Source organism: Pan paniscus, chromosome 18 (assembly GCF_029289425.2).
Source record: "Pan paniscus chromosome 18, NHGRI_mPanPan1-v2.0_pri, whole genome shotgun sequence".
Lineage (NCBI taxonomy): Eukaryota > Metazoa > Chordata > Mammalia > Primates > Hominidae > Pan > Pan paniscus.
This window is the reverse complement of record NC_073267.2, coordinates 78,807,038-78,825,672: the sequence shown is the minus strand read 5'-3', so window position 1 is coordinate 78,825,672 and position 18,635 is coordinate 78,807,038. Positions and strand designations below refer to the sequence as shown.

Below are 18,635 nucleotides of genomic sequence, written 5' to 3'. Positions count from 1 at the left end.
TCACGGTCAGGAGATCGAGACCATCCTGGCTAACACGGTGAAACCCCATCTCTATTAAAAAAATACAAAAAATTAGCCGGGCATGGTGGCAGGAGCCTGTAGTCCCAGCTGCTCGGGAGGCTGAGGCAAGAGAATGGCGTGAACCCGGGAGGCGGAGTGTGCAGTGAGCCCATATCGTGCCACTGCACTCCAGCCTGGGCGACAGAGCGAGATTCCGTCTCAAAAAAAAAAAAAAAAAGGGCAAAGGACCCACTTCTTGGTATATATCCAAAAGATCTCAAAACAAGATCTTGAAGATATTTGCCCATCTATGTTCACTACAGCATTAACCACAATAGCCAAGAGATGGAAGCAACTTAAATGTCCACTGACAAAAGAAAGGATAAAGACAATTTGGTATAAATATACAATGGAACATATTATTCAGCCTAAAAAAGGAAATACTGTCATAATCTACCACACTTAGCCAGTCACAAAAAGACAAATACTACATGAAGTCTACTTACATGAGGTATCCAAGGTAATCATACTCATAACAACAGAAGGTAGAATGTGGTTATCAGGGGTTGAGGGAGAGATGGAAATGGAGAATTGTTGTTCAATAGATATAAAGTTTGTTTTGCAAGATAAAGTTCTAGAGATCTGCTACACACAATGTGCATATAGTAAACACTAATCTACTGTACACTTAAAAATAATTAGATGGTAAATTTTGTGAGTTTTTTAAAATAAAAATTTATCTGCTAAGGCTCTGTCATCCATGTTATGAGTTTTTTTAGTATATGTGCTGCCGAAGCGAGCACACGTTATGAGTTTATTAACACACACACACACACACACACACACACTTCCCACCTCTGTCCATCAATAAACAATAACCAACCCAACAGCAAGAAGTGTCCTTAGTGCCCAGATTGAAATCACCCCCTCTCCCAAAAAGATGGTGAGGCTTCTTAGGGAATACATAAGACTGCAATATTGGCTGGGTGTGGTGACTCATGCCTGTAATCCCAGCACGTTGGGAGGCCAAGGCGGGCAGATCACCTGAGGTCAGGAGTTTGAGACCAGCCTGGCCAACATGGCGAAGCCCCATCTCTACTAAAAATACAAAAATTAGCCGGGCATGGTGGTGCACACCTGTAATTCCAGCTACTCAGGAGGCTGAGGCAGGAGAATCACTTGAACCCAGGAGGCGGAGGTTGCAGTGAGTTGAGATTGCACCACTGCCCTCCAGCCTGGGTGACAGAGCAAGACTCCGTCTCAAAACAAAAAAAAAAAAACCCTACAAAAAAAAGTGAAGTATACATATAGGAAAACCATAAGAAAAGTAATTTTCCTTAAGGTCATGAAACTATTCAGTATTTTGCTTCATAGTTTAATCTATTCACTTTTTATATTTTCTTTTTTTTTAATTTTCATTTTGAGACAGGGTCTCACTCTGTCCCCCAGACTGGAGTACAGTAGCACAGTGTTGGCTCACTGCAACCTCCACCTACCCAGCTCAAACAATCCTCCCATCTCAGCTTCTGAGTAGCTAGGACTATAGGCGTGCGCCACCACGCCCAGCTCATTTTTATATTTTGTGTAGAGATGTGGTCTCATTATGTTGCCCAGGCTGATCTTGAACTCCTGAGCTCAAGTGATCCTCCCACCTCAGCCTCCCAAGTAGTTGGGACAATAGGCGCGTGCCGCCGTGCCTGGCTCATTTTTGTATTTTGTGTAGAGATAAGGTCTCATTATGTTGCCTAGGCTGATCTTGAACTCCTGGGCTCAAGCAATCCACATGCCTCGGCCTCCCAAAGTGCAGGGATTACAGGCATGAGCCACCACTCCTGGCCTTACTTTTTATATTTTCCCTATTTTAAAGAAGTATTAAGTAGATCAGTGTAACAGAACAAAATATTACCTCATTTATAAAGATTCACTCACCTCACAATGTTTTCTATACAGGATTTTTAAAAATTTGGTGAGGAATGTACATCAAAGAGAAATAAATAAAATCTCTTTAATGTCTAGCTTAAAAATAGCTGAATTTTGACATCTGCTTCAGCATTCTATTGTAATATGCAGTTACAGCCTCACATAAATATGTAGTTGGAAAAGGGAAGAGTATTTTAATAGCCCATTCAGATTATGTGGATAGCCTTCTGTCCACAGAACCAAAACTCAACAAGTGGTTTGGTAAAGATTAATTGCAATGTGGAATCTGAAACCTTATCAATAGTTTCTGTATCATGTTTACATTAAAAATCAACTGGTTTCCCTTGAAATTTCAATGGATCTTTTTTATGCATGCATAATTTTGCAACACCATATATCATTCATTTGGAAAAATATTTGTTCACTGAGTTACACAGATTTTCCATGTTAAAAATGGTTCATTATAAAAGATAAAAAAAATCTCATTTGGTATTACCACTAATCTCCCCAGAAAAGCAAGTACTGAGAAGCTGTCAAGCTCACAGTAGCAGATATGAGTTTTCCAGCATTCTAATTTTTGCTTGAAAGCTACAATTTTATCATTGGCAACAAATACTATCAGTGTTTTCCTCAAGTCACAGACTCATTTTGGTGATGTGACAAATACCCAAGTCTCACTCAACGTATTTGTCAATCAGTCATTCTTTCAAGTAAAAAATGATGTTTCCATGAAAAAGCATGGATGGAGTTCAGCTGAGAATTCAATCACACATGTGCTTTTCCTTGAGACAACAGTCATTCTTCAGTATGCAGCAGAAGTGCTCCATGAGTACTTCCCATTTCATCACACAGAATGTTACAAAGATGAATACTCAAGGGTCAAGATTAAATAAAATTAATATTTTTTACTATTTCAGCAGAGACATTTTGAAGTTAAACTGGCATTTTTTTTCCCTCTGCAAGTCCACGTGGGGATGGATACAATGACTCCCAAAACAGTTTGGTGCCAACTGCCTTGATTCATGCTAAGGTGCCAGCAATTTTACACATCCTCAGTGTAAATGTCAACAATATGAAAAAAAGCAAATTACATTTTAGTATTACTATGAAAATAGCTTTGAACTCACAAGGCCCCTGAAAAGGGGATCCGCAGAGGTCCATGAAGTATACTTTGAGAACTGCTTTACTGAGCTGATTCCCAAAAAACCAACATGCCAATTAAACATTAGCTACCTCAGAAAGAGTTAAGTAAGTTTCAAAATTACTCCACAGAGGATCCAAGTAAGACAAAGTGTTGGGGAAAGCAATAGATATTCTATCATATTCAGTTTGAATGCTAATCCCAAAACAGACATTAAAAAACATAAAGTCTAAGAGAATTTTTTCCTACAGATTTGATTATGAAATATTTGGCAAAGGGAATCTAATTCAAACCAGATGCTGGACTCTCGCTGAGCAGTGGTTGGTTGGGAACACTGCTAAAAGGCCCCCCTTTTGTGGAGAGGCCAGATGAGTTCATGCAAAGGCATTTTGGCAGCTTTTGCCCCACAAGTCCCATAAGCACAGCACTACTCAATATTCCACATTCTAAAGTCACCACTTTTTTTTTTTTTTGAGATCTTTTTTCTCTTCCAAAGAAGGCTTATAGGAAAAGACAACAAAATCCATATCCTGAAAAATCCAGAGCACCTATAAAACCAGTGTCTTTCTACCTGTGTCATGTATCTGGCTTTAATCTCAAGAAATGTGTAAAATAAAAATCCTCTTCATTTATCACTTTCATGCTTTACTTATTCCTCATTGGCCTGAACTATCAGCTATTAAAACCCACACACGTACAGAGCTTTGGTTTTGAAGAATCTGTAAATGTGCAATCCAATATAAATGGCAGCTCATGGTTAATTTACATTACTCTAAGGATGTTATTTGATTTTGAACTACAATCAACTCTTAATTTTTCAGGAGTTATCTACTTTTTTTAACATAATAAAGGTCCTTAATTTCTTTGCCTTACCTATGTGTTTATGCAATCCTTTTTTATTCTGTCTCATCCACTCATAAGAACATGGTCCAAAGTATTAACAATAGAATTAGGGAAATTAAACATTCAGCCCTTTCTCATTACTCACTTAAATCTCAAACACTCCCTTTCCCCTACATTAAAAACACTTTCTGGCCTTGCCTCCCTCTGCAGGATACCTTCTGGTCTGGTTTCATCTTCTTGTCTCTCTCAGGGTTACCCTTTACCCCCCTCTGGTTGGTAGAGGATCATTAAGCCTCACTTAATTCTATTGTGCTGTGACTTCAACCAATTCTACCTTGCCAACATGGCCACATGGAAAAACTAAACCTTTCATCTGTCATTTTTTATTCTAATCCACCAGTACTTCCTGAACAAGGAGTAAAGAATCCCTGTTGTTACATTAATTAAACTTATTAAGAAACAACATGAACTGGTATGGTGGCTCATACTTATAATCCCAGAAATCTGGGAGACTGAGAGGCATGAGAATTGTTTGAGCCCAGGAGTTTGAGACCAGACTGTGCAACACAGCAAGACCCCACCTCCATAAAAAATTAGCCTGGCATAGTGGCTTATGCCTATAGTCCTAGCTACTCGAGAAGCTGAGGTGGGAGAATGGCTTGAGCCCAGGAGTTTGAGGTCACAGTGAGCTATGATCCTGCCACTGCACACTCTAGACTGGACAACAGAGTGAGAGTTCGTCAGAAAAAAAAAGAGAGAAGGAAGGAAGGAGAGAGAGACGGAGGGGAGAAAAGAAAGGAAAAGGAAAGGGAAGGGAAGGGAGGGAAGGGGAAGGGGAAGAAAAAGGAAAGGAGGAAGGAAGGCAGACAATCAGTCTAGGAAGCTCTATAAGACCCACCCATTTAATTAATGGTGAGTTTAATTTGCATGTATGAGCATGTTTGAATTCCTCACCTTTAATATGAAACTTTGACTATCTGTAAAAATTGGTGGCAGATCAAAAAACTGCTCCTTTTCCTTTCTTTTAATTTTTTTGAGACCAGAGGTCTCACTATGTTGCCCAGGCTGGTCTTGAACTACTGGGCTTAAGTGACTCTTCCAGCCTCCCAGGAAGCTGGGATTACAGGCACGTGCCATGGCACCCAGCTAAGAGCTCCTCTTTTTTTTTTTTTTTTGAGATGGAGTCTCGCTGTGTCTCCCAGGCAGGAGTGCAGTGACGCGATCTTGGCTCACTGTGAGCTCCGCCTCCCGGGTTCATGCCATTCTCCTGCCTCAGCCTCCCTAGTAGCTGGGACCACAGGCGCCTGCCACCACACCCGGCTAATTTTTTGTAGTTTTAGTAGAGACGGGGTTTCACTGTGTTAGCCAGGATGGTCTCAATCTCCTGACCTTGTGATCCGCCCGCCTTGGCCTCCCAAAGTGCTGGGATTACAGGCGTGAGCCACCACGCTGGGCCAGAGCTCCTCTTTTAACAATGACCAAATTAAACTAATTATTATACTTTTTTTTTTTTTGAGATAGAGTCTTGCTCTGTTGCCCAGGCTAGAGTGCAGTGGTGCAGTATCAGCTCACTGCAACCTCCGCCTCTGGGGTTCAATCGATTCTTCTGCCTTAGCTTCCCAAGTAGCTGGGATTACGGGCACATGCCACCACGCTGGGCTAATTTTTGTATTTTTAGTAGAGACGAGGTTTCTCCATGTTGATCAGGCTGGTCTTGAACTCCTGACCTCGTGATCCGCCAGCCTCGGCCTCCCAAAGTGCTGGGATTACAGGCGTGAGCCACTGCACCTGGCCTAATTATTATGCTTTTTACAAAGAATTCTTCTTGGGCATAATTTTCATTTAATAATAAATATTATAATTAAAGCAGCTAACACTTGAGCAGTTACAATGTGTCACGCACCATTCTAGGCAGTTTATTAGTATTAACTCGTTTAATACTAACACCCACCCTATCTCATTAGGGTGCACTTAACAAATGAAAAATATGTGGCACAGAAAGGTTCAGTAGCATGCTATCGCTTACTTAGTATAACATTCAGTTTATTAGGAATCAGTCTTAGTCTCTCTTTTCAATCTTGTTGGGTTTAATTATTTTATTTAAATAACTGAATTATTAAAATATAAAACACACCATACAATTTATCCCTTGACGTACAGTGGTCTTTAGTATATTCAGAATTTTGCAACCATCACCACATTCAATTTTAGCAGACTGTCATCATCTCAAAAAGAAATCCTGTACCCATTAGCTCCCCCGCCGGCAACCACTAATCTACCTTCTGTCTATCCTGGGTTTGCCTATCCTGAACTTTCCATATAAACGGAACAATACAGTATGTGGTTGTTTGTGTCTGGCTTCTTTCACTTAGCATAATGTTTTCAAGATTCATCTACACTGCAGAATGTATCAGAACATTATTGTTTTTAACTGCAGAATAGTATTCCATTGTGTGGATATGTCACACTTTATCCATTCATCAGTTGATGGACACTTAGGTTGTTTCCACTCTTTGGCTATTGTGAATAATGCTATTATGAACAGTCATGTATGTTTTGATGTGGACATAAGTTTTCGTACTCTTAGGCATAACTTAGGAATGGAATTGTGGGTCACAGGGTAACTCTATGTTTAGCTTTTGAGAAACTGCCAGACTGCCTTGCACGGCAAGTATACATTTCACATTCTCACCAGCAGTGTATGAAGATTCCATTTTCTCCACGTCGTTGTTCACACTTTTTATTTTATCTGTCTTTTTAATTATAGCCATCCCAGTGGGTGGGAAATGATATCTCACTGTGGTTTTGATTTGCATTTCCCTGATGGCTAAGGATGCTGAACATCTTCTCATGTTCTTATTGGCCATTTGTATATCTTCTTTGGACAAGTATCTATTCATATCATTTTCCCATTTCTTTTTTTTTTTTTTTTGAGATAGAGTCTGGCTCTGTCGCCCAGGCTGGAGTGTAGTGGTGAGATATCAGTTCACTGCAACCTCCATCTCTGGGTTCAAGCAATTCTCCTGTCTCAGCCTCCCAAGTAGCTGGGATTACAGTCCACACCACCATGCCTGGCTAATTTTTCTATTTTTAGTAGGGACGGGGTTTCACCATGTTGGTCAGGCTGGTCTCGAGCTCCTGACCTCAGGTGATCAACCTGCCTTGGCCTCCCAAAGTGCTGTGATTACAGGCATGAGCCACTGCGCCCAGCCCCATTTCTTAATTGGGTAATCTTTTCATTACTGACTTGGAATAATTATCTCTTTTTTTTTTTTTTGAGACAGAGTCTCACTCTGTCACCCAGGCTGGAGAGCAGTGGTGCAATCTCAGCTCACAGCAACCTCTGCCTCCCATATCCAGGCAATTCTTCTGCCTCAGCCTCCCGAGTAGCTGGGATTACAGGTGTGCAACACCACACTGGCTAATTTTTATATTTTTAGTAGAGATGGGATTTCACCATGTTGGTCAGGCTGGTCTTGAACTCCTGACCTCAGATGATAGGCCTGCCTCGGTCTCCCAAAGTGCTAGGATTACAGATGTAAGCCACCATGCCTGGCCAAGAATTCTTTATATATTCTAGATACAAGTCTCGTCAGATATATGATTTTCAAATATTTTCTCCCATTCTGTGAGTTATTTTTTCACTTTCTTGATGGTGACATTTGAAGCACAAGAGCTTTTAAGTTTCTGAAAGTCCAATTTATCTATTTTTTCTCTTGTTAACTGTGCTTTTGGTATCATATCTGAGAAGACTCTGCCTAACCCAAAGTCATGAAGATCTACTATATTTTATTCTACGAGTTTTATAGTTTTAGCTCTTAAATCTTGTCTGTATCTTTTCCCTACTTGCAAATTAATACCACTGATAGTACATACACCACCCCATCTCCATCTTTAGTACCAAAGTGCTTTGGTGGTCCATGCCTAATCTACTCTATAGCCAAGAAATTATTTGCTTATGGCATTATAATTTCTAGTATTAAACAAAAGCTCTTCTACGGAACGTGGTAAATTTCTGCTTCATGCTTCCAGGTGCACACATTTTAAAAAAGAATAAAGCTACCGTCCTTGCATTCTATGATCAGAACCAAAGTGTAAGCTGATTCTACAAAATTTAAACTTAAGAGATCTCCACAGCCATATTCCTAAATTCTAAATCTTGGAAAATATAAATTTAATTGCTCTAATTATAATTACTAAGACATGGTTACATATTTTTGTAGGATTACTGTCAAGTTCCTAATGTAACCATGACAGAGAAACTATAACTTAAGTAAATAATTCAATTCAACTAAGATTTATTGATGGCCTACTACACGCAAAGCATTGTGGGAAGTGCTGAGATGACTAAGTCAGAGTTCTCGACTGCAAGGAGGTTATAATTTAGTGGGGATTTAAAAAACCAAATATTAAGAAATTTACAAAAAACAATAGTGTATATCTTATTTTTTTAAAAGAGAAACATAATTAAATTCAGTCTTTCTGCAGGACTATTCTGTCCTGAAGGAATTAATGAGGGCACACCTCCCTAATACTGAGGCTCACCAAATCCTTTACTTCATTCTGTGATCTAGGAGCTCCAGCTCTAAATTACGGAGATACTACTGGAAGGCCATGTGAAAAATATATTTTTTATAAAAAGAATAATATATGTAAAGGAAGAATAATATATGTGGCAAGTTAAAGGAAATCTTTTAAAGTGAAACTTTTCCAGTAATGCAAAGAATACTCTGCCTTACATGAATCTTTGTCTCCTCAAAGCAGGAAATCCCCACTATTCCCACTGGGATATTCCAGATAGTTTCATCATTTAGCTCTTTTGACTACCAAATACTTTTCCATGGCGCTCTTCTTTAATGTGTAGTTTTTGAGTTATATCAACACCTGATTCTTTTGTTAAGTCCAAAAAAATTTGAATTTGGATATGTTTTCTAGTTTCACAGTTATGATCCCTTAAGACACCTTGGCTCCCAAGTCTAAATTTCTCTATTCTTTTCCCTTTCAGCCCTCCATATCTGGAATGCTAGAAACACCCTGTGGCTTCAGGTCAAATCAATGTTTATTTCATAGACTCAAAATGATGTGTTCTTACATTAGAAAGAGAACTTGAAGAATATTTTGGCTGAGTTAAGTGGTTTATCCACAGTACCACATTCTGGTTTAAATGATTTCGTCACTCAGTCAAAAGGCTGCCACAATTTCAGTGGTTTTCTAGTCACAGTCAATAAAATAAAGGAAAAAAAACCCTATAATCTTCATGACTAAGCAAGTCTTGTAAGGGAACAGTTAGGAAGTTCCTTGACAACTTAAAAGGTACACACAAAAACGCTCATGATAAAAACAATTTATTCTGAGCTAGGAGCTGCAAAATGATCAATAAGGTTGTAAAACAAAAAATTTTTGTCTGCATCAACTATATCCGCTACTTAAATGCTCTTTTAGGCACCTAAGATAACAGAATTCACTTTAAAATTCTTTTGTAGATTTAGAGTAGGATAAATATTTTACTTCCTTATCTTTAGTCTTACTTACCTTGTGGCAACAAGTGGGTAGCTGTGGCATGGTGACGCCCAGGCATCTCTTGTCCACGGCATACAGTCATAGAGCAGCAAATCCTTCTCAGTCACAGCCATGAGGACAGGTCTCCATTGCTGTCTTCCACCATCTAGTTTTGCCTGTTACAATGGAAAAATTCAGAAATCAGGGCTAACTATAATCACGTCTTTGTAAAAGTTCCTTCAATGATGGCCTAACACAATGGGTCTCCATTTTGTTTTCCCAACCTGATGGACTTTACATTCAGGAAACATCTCACCAAGTTTACACTGGTAGGGACTCTCCACTGGGAGGTGTGAAGTGGTGTGTGTATTAGAGCTATAAACATTATCTAGTGATACAACATAGTTTTTCCCCATTCCATAATAACTGAACATTGCCAATTCTGTTTTTTCTTTTTTTGAGATAGGGTCTCACTTGGCTTCCCAAAGTGCTGGGATTACAGGCGTGAGCCACACGTCTGGCCAATATTGTCAATTCTGATTAAATATATAGTAATATGTTCAAAATTGTAAGTTTCAGAATGTCTCATGTGTAATATCTTCTAAACATAGGACAGAAACTCCTACTACCAAATAAGTATGTATAATCTAAACATCAAAGTTTTTGATCAAGACTTACAATAATAGAGTTTACATTGCAACCCAATGTATACATACATAGATAGTTGAATAAAATATTTTCCAAATAACACAACTCTCTTATTTTGTGCAATGTAATCTGTTAACATCTATCTTTTTTTTTTTTTTGAGACAGTCTCGCTCTGTCGCCAAGCTGGAGTGCAGCGGGACAATCGCGGCTCACTGCAACCTTCACCTCCTGGTTTCAAGCGATTCTCCTGCCTCAGCCTCCCGAGTAGCTGGGACTACAGGTGTGCGCCACCACGCCCAGCTAACTTTTGTGTTTTTAATAGAGACGGGGTTTCACCATGTTGGCCGGGATGGTCTCAATCTCCTGACCTCATGATCCGCCTGCCTTGGCCTCCCAAAGTGCTAGGATTACAGGCATGAGCCACCATGCCTGGCCCATCTATCGTATTTTTTAAAACGCAGATCACGGTTCACTATGTTGTATTTTTTTTTTTTTCTTCTTTTTGAGATGGAGTTTTGCTCTTGTTGCCCAGGCTGGAGTGCAATGGTGCGATCTCGGCTTACTGCAGTCTAAGCCTCCCGGGTTCAAGTGATTCTCCTGCCTCAGCCTCCCGAGTAGCTGGGATTATAGGCATGTGCCACCACACCCAGTTAATTTTGTATTTTTAGTAGAGACGAGGTTTCTCCATGTTGGTCAGGCTGGTCTCAAACTCCTGATCTTAGATGATCCGCCCACCTTGGCCTCCCAAAATGTTGGGATTACAGGCGTGAGCCACTGCACTAGACCCACAGTGTTATTATTATTATTTTTTTGAGACGGAGTCTTGCTCTGTTGCCCAGGCTGGAGGGCAGCGGCGCGATTTCCGCTTACTGCAACCTCTGCCTCCCAGGTTCAAGCAATTCTCCTGCCTCAGCCTCCCGAGGAGCTGGGACAATAGGTGCATGCTGCCACGCCCAGCTAATTTTTTGTATTTTAGTAGAGACGGGGTTTCACTGTATTGCCCAGGCTGGCCTCGAACTCCTGGGCTCAGGCAATCCGCCCGCCTCGGCCTCCCAGAGTGCTAGGATTACAGGCGTGAGCCAACGCGCCTGGCCTCACTGTGCTGTATTTTTTAAAAATTGTATTAACCCAGAACTTAGCAGCTTAAGAAAACACTTAAACTATGTTCCAAGAGTTCTCCATTGTATTTTATTTATTATTATTATTATTGTGTTTTTAGACACAGTCTTGCTCTGTCACCCAGGCTGGAGTGCAATGGCACGATCTTGGTTCACTGCAACCTCTACCTCCCAGGTTCAAGCAGTTCTCCTGCCTCAGCCTCCCAACTACCTGAGATTACAGGCGCCCACCACCATGCCCAGCTAATTTTTGTATTTTTAGTAAAGACAGGGTTTCACCATGTTGGCCATACTGGTCTCGAACTCCTGACCTCAGGTGATCCACCCACCTCAGCCTCCCAAAGTGCTGGGATTACAAGTGTGAGCCACTGCGCCCAGCCCATTGTATTTTAGAAGTTTATGTTTCAGCTTAGAAGGTACCATTGAATTTACTTGTATAATGCTCAGTTATCTCTAAAAAGGTTTTAAACTTCAAGAAAACAACTACTATTTATCCATATTGTCAAGGATCCAAGGCCAAAAAGCCAAAGACTATATTCAAGAAAAGCCCTGTCATCATCAAAACTTTTCCCTCCTCAGGAGACATTTGAGCAAGGACTGTTCAACAACACTGCATTTTAACACTGATCCTTCAGCTCAGCATCACTGACAGCTTCAAGGAGAATTCAAATTGATGAATCACTTATCGGTTAGAGTGTTGCCTTCAGAGCCCTATTCACGTGTTTTCCTTAAAGACTTCTGAAGGTAATCTGGACATGACAGAGAACCTTACATCTATAATCTGAAAGTGGCATGTGTGGTTTGGTTCTGTGCTATAACATCTACCACTGGGACGCTCTTCTCTTAGCCAAGGCCACGAGCTAGATCCCCAAAGTGGGAAATTAATTCTAGCCAGTGAAGGGACCAGTGCTCTACCATGTGCTGAAAGCAAAAAAAACAAAACCTAACTCTGAGAATTCAAGCAAAATACTGTAGAAAGAATTATGCATTTCTTATCAGTGAACCTGAGTTTTCCAAGACTATATTAGTCTATGGTTAACTCTCCAATGTCTGGAAGGAGAATATCAGCTCTAAAGAGGTTCTCTTAGCCTCATACATTTTTGGATCACAGATATCCCAAAAAAATTTCAAGTTTATGTTCACTACTAGGTATTTGTCCCCAAGATTATTACAGACAATATTTCAATAGGTTATATCATATAAAACTGTCTTCCCAAAGGGTTAAAATGATAAACTGATTTTGGGCCAGGCATGGTAGCTCACGCCTGTAATCCCAACACTTGGGGAGGCCAAGTCAGGCGGATGACGAGATCAGGAGATCAAGACCATCCTGGCCAACATGGTGAAACCCCATCTCTACAAAAATTAGCTGGGCATGGTGGCACGCGCCTGTAGTCCCAGCTACTCAGAAGGCTGAGGCAGGAGAATCGCTTGAACCTGGGAGGCAGAGGTTGCAGTGAGCTGAGACTGCGCCACCGCACTCCAGCCTGGAAACAGAGCGAGACTCTGTCTTAAAAAAAAAAAAAAAGATAAACTGATTTTTAAAAGTAAATGTTTTACTGGCTGGGTGTGGTGGCTCACACTTATAATCTTGACACTTTAGGAGGCCCAAGTGGGCAGATCACTTGAGCCTGGGCAACATGCTAAAACCCCATCTCCACAAAAAATACAAAAATCAGCCAGGCATGATGGTGTGCATCTGTAGTCCCAGCGACTCAGGAGACTGAGGTGGGAGGATCACTTCAGCCCAGAAGGTGGAAGTTGCAGTGAGCTGAGATTGTACTACTGTACTCCAGCCTGGGCAACAGAGTGAGACCCTGTTTCATAAATAAAATAAAGTAAACAAATAAATAATTTTTCCCCTTAAGTTATAAGAGAGAGATTTTTGAAGGCTAGAGTATAAGCATTTGGAAAACCTAAATTAAATGTATTTCTTCCCAAAGAAGGTATTTTGAGCCCTAAAGGAAAAATGCTAATGCCAATAGGAGCAATGTTCAATTTCAAGAAAGAGAACTTTGTTTAACACGTTTCTCAAAGTGTTTACTCTTTTAACTCTTTCAAGTCCTTAGTTTTTAGAGAATATCTTTTCCCTCTTCTACTTACCATTGGAAAAAAAAATGAAAACTAAGTTTAATCATTCTGATTGCCTATTTGCCTTAACTTTTTTTTGTTTTGTTTTGTTTTGTTTTGTTTTTACAATAGACTCTCACTCTGTTGCCCAGGCTGGAGGACAATGGCCCCATCTCGGATCACTGCAACCTCCATCTCCCAGGTTGAAGCGATTCTCCTGCCTAACCCTCATGAGTAGCCGGGATTACAGGCGTCCGCCACCATGCCCGGCTAATTTTGTATTTTTAGTAGAGATGGGGTTTACCCATGTTGGTCAGGCTGGTCTCGAACTCCTGACCTCAGGTGATCCACCCACCTCAGCCTCCCAAAGTGCTGGGATTCTAGGTATGAGCCACCACACCTGGCCTTGCCTTAACTTTTAAGGATACTGTTTGCTTTCAGTGAAGTCAAATGCTGTCTGCTCTATATAGTATGTGTTTTTTGGTTATGGTACCAGCATAAGCAGCCTTGGGGATCCCACCACTGAGTTTCTGGCCAGAGACAAAAGGGATACGAATGTTAGGGCTTTAGTTTGCTTGTGTTTGAACACCTACACATGCACAAACCTGGCCAAACTACAGCTTTCTCCAAATTTTATTTCTTTTTTTTTTTCCTTTGGCACGGAGACTCACCCTGTCACCTAGGCTGGAGTGCAATGGTGCAATCTCGGCTCACTGCAACTTCTGCCTCCCAGGTTCAAACAATTCTCCTGCCTCAGCCTCCTGAGTAGCTGGGATTACAGGTGCCCGCCACCACGTCCAGCTAAGTTTTGTATTTTTAGTAGAGACGGGGTTTCACCATGCTGGCCAGGCTGGTCTCAAACTCCTGACCTCGTGATACGCCCGCCTCGGCCTCCCAAAGTGCTGGGATTACAGGCGTGAGCCACCACTCCGGGCCTCCAAATTTTATTTCTAATAAACAGAGGTGGATAGCACTAAAGATGAGAAAATACTAATAGTTATTATTCATTTCCCAAATCCCTTAATCCCTTTTTCACAGGCAATGTACTTCTGGTTCTTTATTTTATTATCACACTAAAAAATGGAGAGCAAAAAGTAAATAACTAATTACACTAACACCAATTGAATGTATATGGTCCTAACTTGAGTCTTTATGCACTTTGAGAGTTAAAAGGCATAAAGTAGTGACTGTTAAAATAAACCTTTTCCTTGGTTGTCTTGCCTTTTCTTTTCTTTTGACAGAGTCTCGCTTTGTTGCCCAGGCTGGAGTGCAGTGGCGCGATCTCGGCTCACTGCAAGCTCCGCCTCCTGGGTTCACGCCATTCTCCTGCCTCAGCCTCCCCAGTAGCTGGGAGTACAGGCGCCCGCCACCACACCCAGCTAATTTTTTGTATTTTTAGTAGAGACAAGGTTTCACCATGTTAGACAGGATGGTCTTGATCTCCCGACCTCGTGATCCACCCGCCTCGGCCTCCCAAAGTGCTGGGATTACAGGCGTGAGCCACCATGCCCGGCCAATAAATGTAATTTTAATCGTAATCACTTAAGTTCTTCCTTATCACTGAAATATGTGCTCTTCTTTATTCTTGTAGGTCTTGAATCATCTGATGTTGAGGGACCTCCTGAACTGGATTTTCTTTTTTTCTTCTTTTCTTCTTCCTCAGTTTTGGCTTGCTGGAATGCTGTGGCATAAGGCTGTCAAAGAGTAGGATTCTCCCCTTAATCTTCTCTGTCTTCTACTTCTTCAGTTTCTTCTACTGGTTCAGGAACTTTCTTTTTTTTCTTTCTTCTTTGGAGGTTCACGTACTTCAAGCATATTTTTCGGACAGGCGTAACTTAGGTGTCCACTTTTCCCACAAACATAACACTTAGATTCATCAAAGTAGTTCTGCCTTTGGGTGAACTCGGCTGCTCTTCTGTTGTCAATAGTGATGCTTGCTTTTATCACTCTACCAAATAACCGTTGTTTATTGCCCTAGTACTGTTTTGTGCAGAGTATTTTATCCAAAAATAAAATAAATGCAACCTCTTTACTCTTCCTGGTATCTTTATATTTCATTATAGTAACCTTTACAACTTTGCCATGCTTGGAAAATATGCAGTATATGTCATTATTTGTCAGGGAATGGGCGAGGTGGATACATGCTCTGTGCTTTTACTTGGAGCCAACTCACCACTCATGTCTTCAGGTAGGGCAGACCCAGGAGACCAGAAGAGCGAGAGCCCTCGGCTTAGCTGGGGCTAAACCCTGACTTTTTTGCCCCTCACAATGGCCTTGGCATCACAGGTCCTGGGAAGGGTCAGGTGCAGAGACAAGATAGTAGCAGCAGCAGTGCCTCTTCGCGACTGTGGGAGACCCAGGCCTGGGCATTAATGAGAAAAGCCAAAGGCCAGGTACGGTGGCTCATGCCTGTAATCCCAGCTTTTGGGAGGCGGGAGAGAGGAACGCTTGAGCCCAGGAATTCAAGACCAGCCTAGGTAACAAAGTGAGACCCCATCTCTACACAAAAATTTTTTTTTTTGGGAGGCGGAGCTTGCAGTGAGCCGAGATTGCGCCACTGCAACAGAGTGAGACTCTGGGCAACAGAGTGAGACTCTGCCTCAAAAAAAAAAAAAATTACATTTATTTTGTATATATCACTAAAATAAAAAAGTCTTGGCATACAAAGTTAAAAAAAATACTCAAATGCTTAAAAAAAACTCATTTAATAGATAATACATGTCCTCCATTTGGTGGACTCAAAAAAATTTCCTTTTAAAAATATAAACAGCAGGGTGCGGTGGCTCACTCCTGTAATCCCAGCACTTTGGGAGGCCAAGGCAGGTGGATCACTTGAGGTCAGGAGTTCAAGACCAGCCTGACCAACATGGTGAAACCTCATCTCTACTAAAAATACAAAATTAGCTGAGCATGGTGGCGCACACCTGTAATCCCAGCTACTCAAGAGGCTGAGGCACGAGAATTGCTTGAACCTGGGAGGCGGAGATAGTAGTGAGCCAAGATTGTACCATTGCACCCCAGCCTGGGCAACAAGAGCGAAACTCCGTCTCAAAAAAAAAAAAAAAAAAAAAGAACATACCCAGGCTGGGCACAGTGGCTCATGCCTATAATCCCAGCACTTTGGGAGGCTAAGGTGGGAAGATCACCTGGGCCCAGGAGTTTGAGACCAGCCTGGGCAACACAGTGAGATCCTATCTCTACAAAAAATAATTTTAAAATTAGCTTGGTGTGGTGGTATGTGCCTATAGTCTTAGCTACTCAGGATACTGAAGTGGGAGGACTGCTTGGGCCCAGGAGGTTGAGGCTGCACCGAGCCATGATTATACCACTGCACTCCAGCTCAGGTGAAAGAATGAGACCCTGTCTCAAAAAAAAAAAAAAAAAAGTAGAGTGGAATGGTAGTTCCTAGAGGCTGGGGTAAGGGGTAGATGGGGAAAGTGAGATGTTGGTCAAATGGTACAAAGTTTCAATTAAACAGGATGAATAAATTCTGGTAATCTTTTGCATAGTATGGTGACTATAGTTAATAATAATGTATTGGCCGGATCCCAGCACTTTGGGAGGCTGAGGCGGGTGGATGACCTGAGGTCAAGAGTTCAACACCAGCCTGGCCAACATGGTGAAGCCCCATCTCTACTAAAAATACAAAAATTAGCTGGGTGTGGTGGCATGTGCCTGTAATCCCAGCTACTCGGGAGGCTGAGGCAGGGGAATCGCTTGAACTTGGGAGGCAGAGGTTGCAGTGAGCCGAGATCGCACCACTCCACTCCAGCCTGGGCGACAGAGTGAGACCTCATTTCAAAAAAAAATTCTATATTTCAAAATACATTAAAATAAAAAATTTTAAATGTTTTTACCACAAGAATGATAAATATTTGAGGTGATGGATATGTTAATTAGCCTGATTTGAGCATTCCACAATGTATACATGTATCAAAACATTATACCGTATCCCATAAATATACATAATTATTTGCCAATTAAAAAAAACAACACTGTGAACATGGAAATTAAACAAAACAAACAAAAAACCAAAAACCAATATAACCAGTTAAACAGTAAAATCAGTCACATAAAAATTAGTATCAACAACCCAGGAGGCCGAGCTTGCAGTGAGCCAAGATCGCGCCACCGCACTCCAGCCTGGCTGACACAGCAAGACTCCATTTCCAAAAAAAAAAAGCAACAAAAAAGAAATATCCCCTACCCTCTGAACTCTTGCTATCCAAACTTAGGAACTGATGTGAACCTTTGGATAAATCCCTTACTAACCAAAGCTTTACTATTTACTGTCAGAAACTTAAGAACTGAATATATGCAGATAATGTTGATATCCTTATCTGGTCTACCTGGACATACGAGCCAAAGGATCTGGACAGTGCACGTGTGAAAGGACACAGGTGCATGCCACCACACCCAGCTCATTTTTTTGTATTTTTACATTTTTTGTAGAGATGGGGTTTTGCCATATTGCCCAGGTTGGTCTCAAGCTCCTGGTCTTGAGCGATTCTCCCACCTCAGCCTCCCAAAGTGTTGGTTTTACAGGTATGAGCCACCACACCCTGCCCCATATTTTCTTTTTATTTGCATAAAGAAACTCTCAAAAGATTCAATAGAAAGGAATAAGAGTTGTTACCTTTCCAGGGCAAAGGGCATAACAGGTGGATAGGTAACGGGAATGAGGGCAAGAGTTTTCACCCATTAATTTTTTGTTTGATTTTTCAACCATGTGAATGTGCTACCTTTTTAAAATCATGAGGATTTTGAACAATGCCAAAAGCACAGAACAATTACTATTCAATTCAGTTTTTCAACTAGCATATAAAATATAGAAACAATGATAAACACAACTAAAATGTTAAAATTTTCAAAGTCATAAATACTTATATCATGACTTTCATTAATTTTTTATTCTAATTATGCTTTATAGAAATGATCACTGTACTAATATTACATTCTCATTTATTATAATTTTATTTGAAATGTTCATAAAAAGTTGAGAAGTGGCAAAAAATAAAATAAAAAAATTACTCTCGCTGGTGACCAAAATTGGCCCCTCAATTACCACAATTACTTGGTACCACCAAGATCACCAGGCACCACCCACAGACCTACCACATCAGAACTGCTTTGGGGACAATATCCTCCTCAAATAAAATCAACCTCAACTTAAAAAAAAAAAAAGTTAGAACTATGTTGGGGAGGAAGGTGGGAACCAGTGGGAAACTGTACTTGAAAAAAAAAAATCAAAAATGAAAGAACAAAATCCTTCCTGTGCTGATTCTGCTTTTTTGGAAACCAGTTATTTAGTCCACTCCCTGGCCCTTTGCACACACAACTAGGATTCAAAACTAAGTTTCAAAAAGACTCAAAAGCAGTGAAAAACAGAGCTAGCA

General features: G+C 40.8%; 1 protein-coding gene and 1 pseudogene across 1 annotated transcript in view; both read right to left on the bottom strand.

Annotated features, from left to right (window-relative positions):
• The window catches only part of SNTB2 (syntrophin beta 2), a 129,604-nt gene that overhangs the window by 28,018 nt on the left and 82,951 nt on the right, over positions 1-18,635 (bottom strand). The window contains exon 4 of the mRNA XM_034940562.3: positions 9,437-9,579. Within this exon, the coding sequence (XP_034796453.2) occupies positions 9,437-9,579 (143 nt within the window). The remainder of the gene's footprint in view (positions 1-9,436; positions 9,580-18,635) is intronic.
• Positions 10,157-17,802, bottom strand: LOC129394313 (zinc finger CCHC-type and RNA-binding motif-containing protein 1-like; annotated as a pseudogene).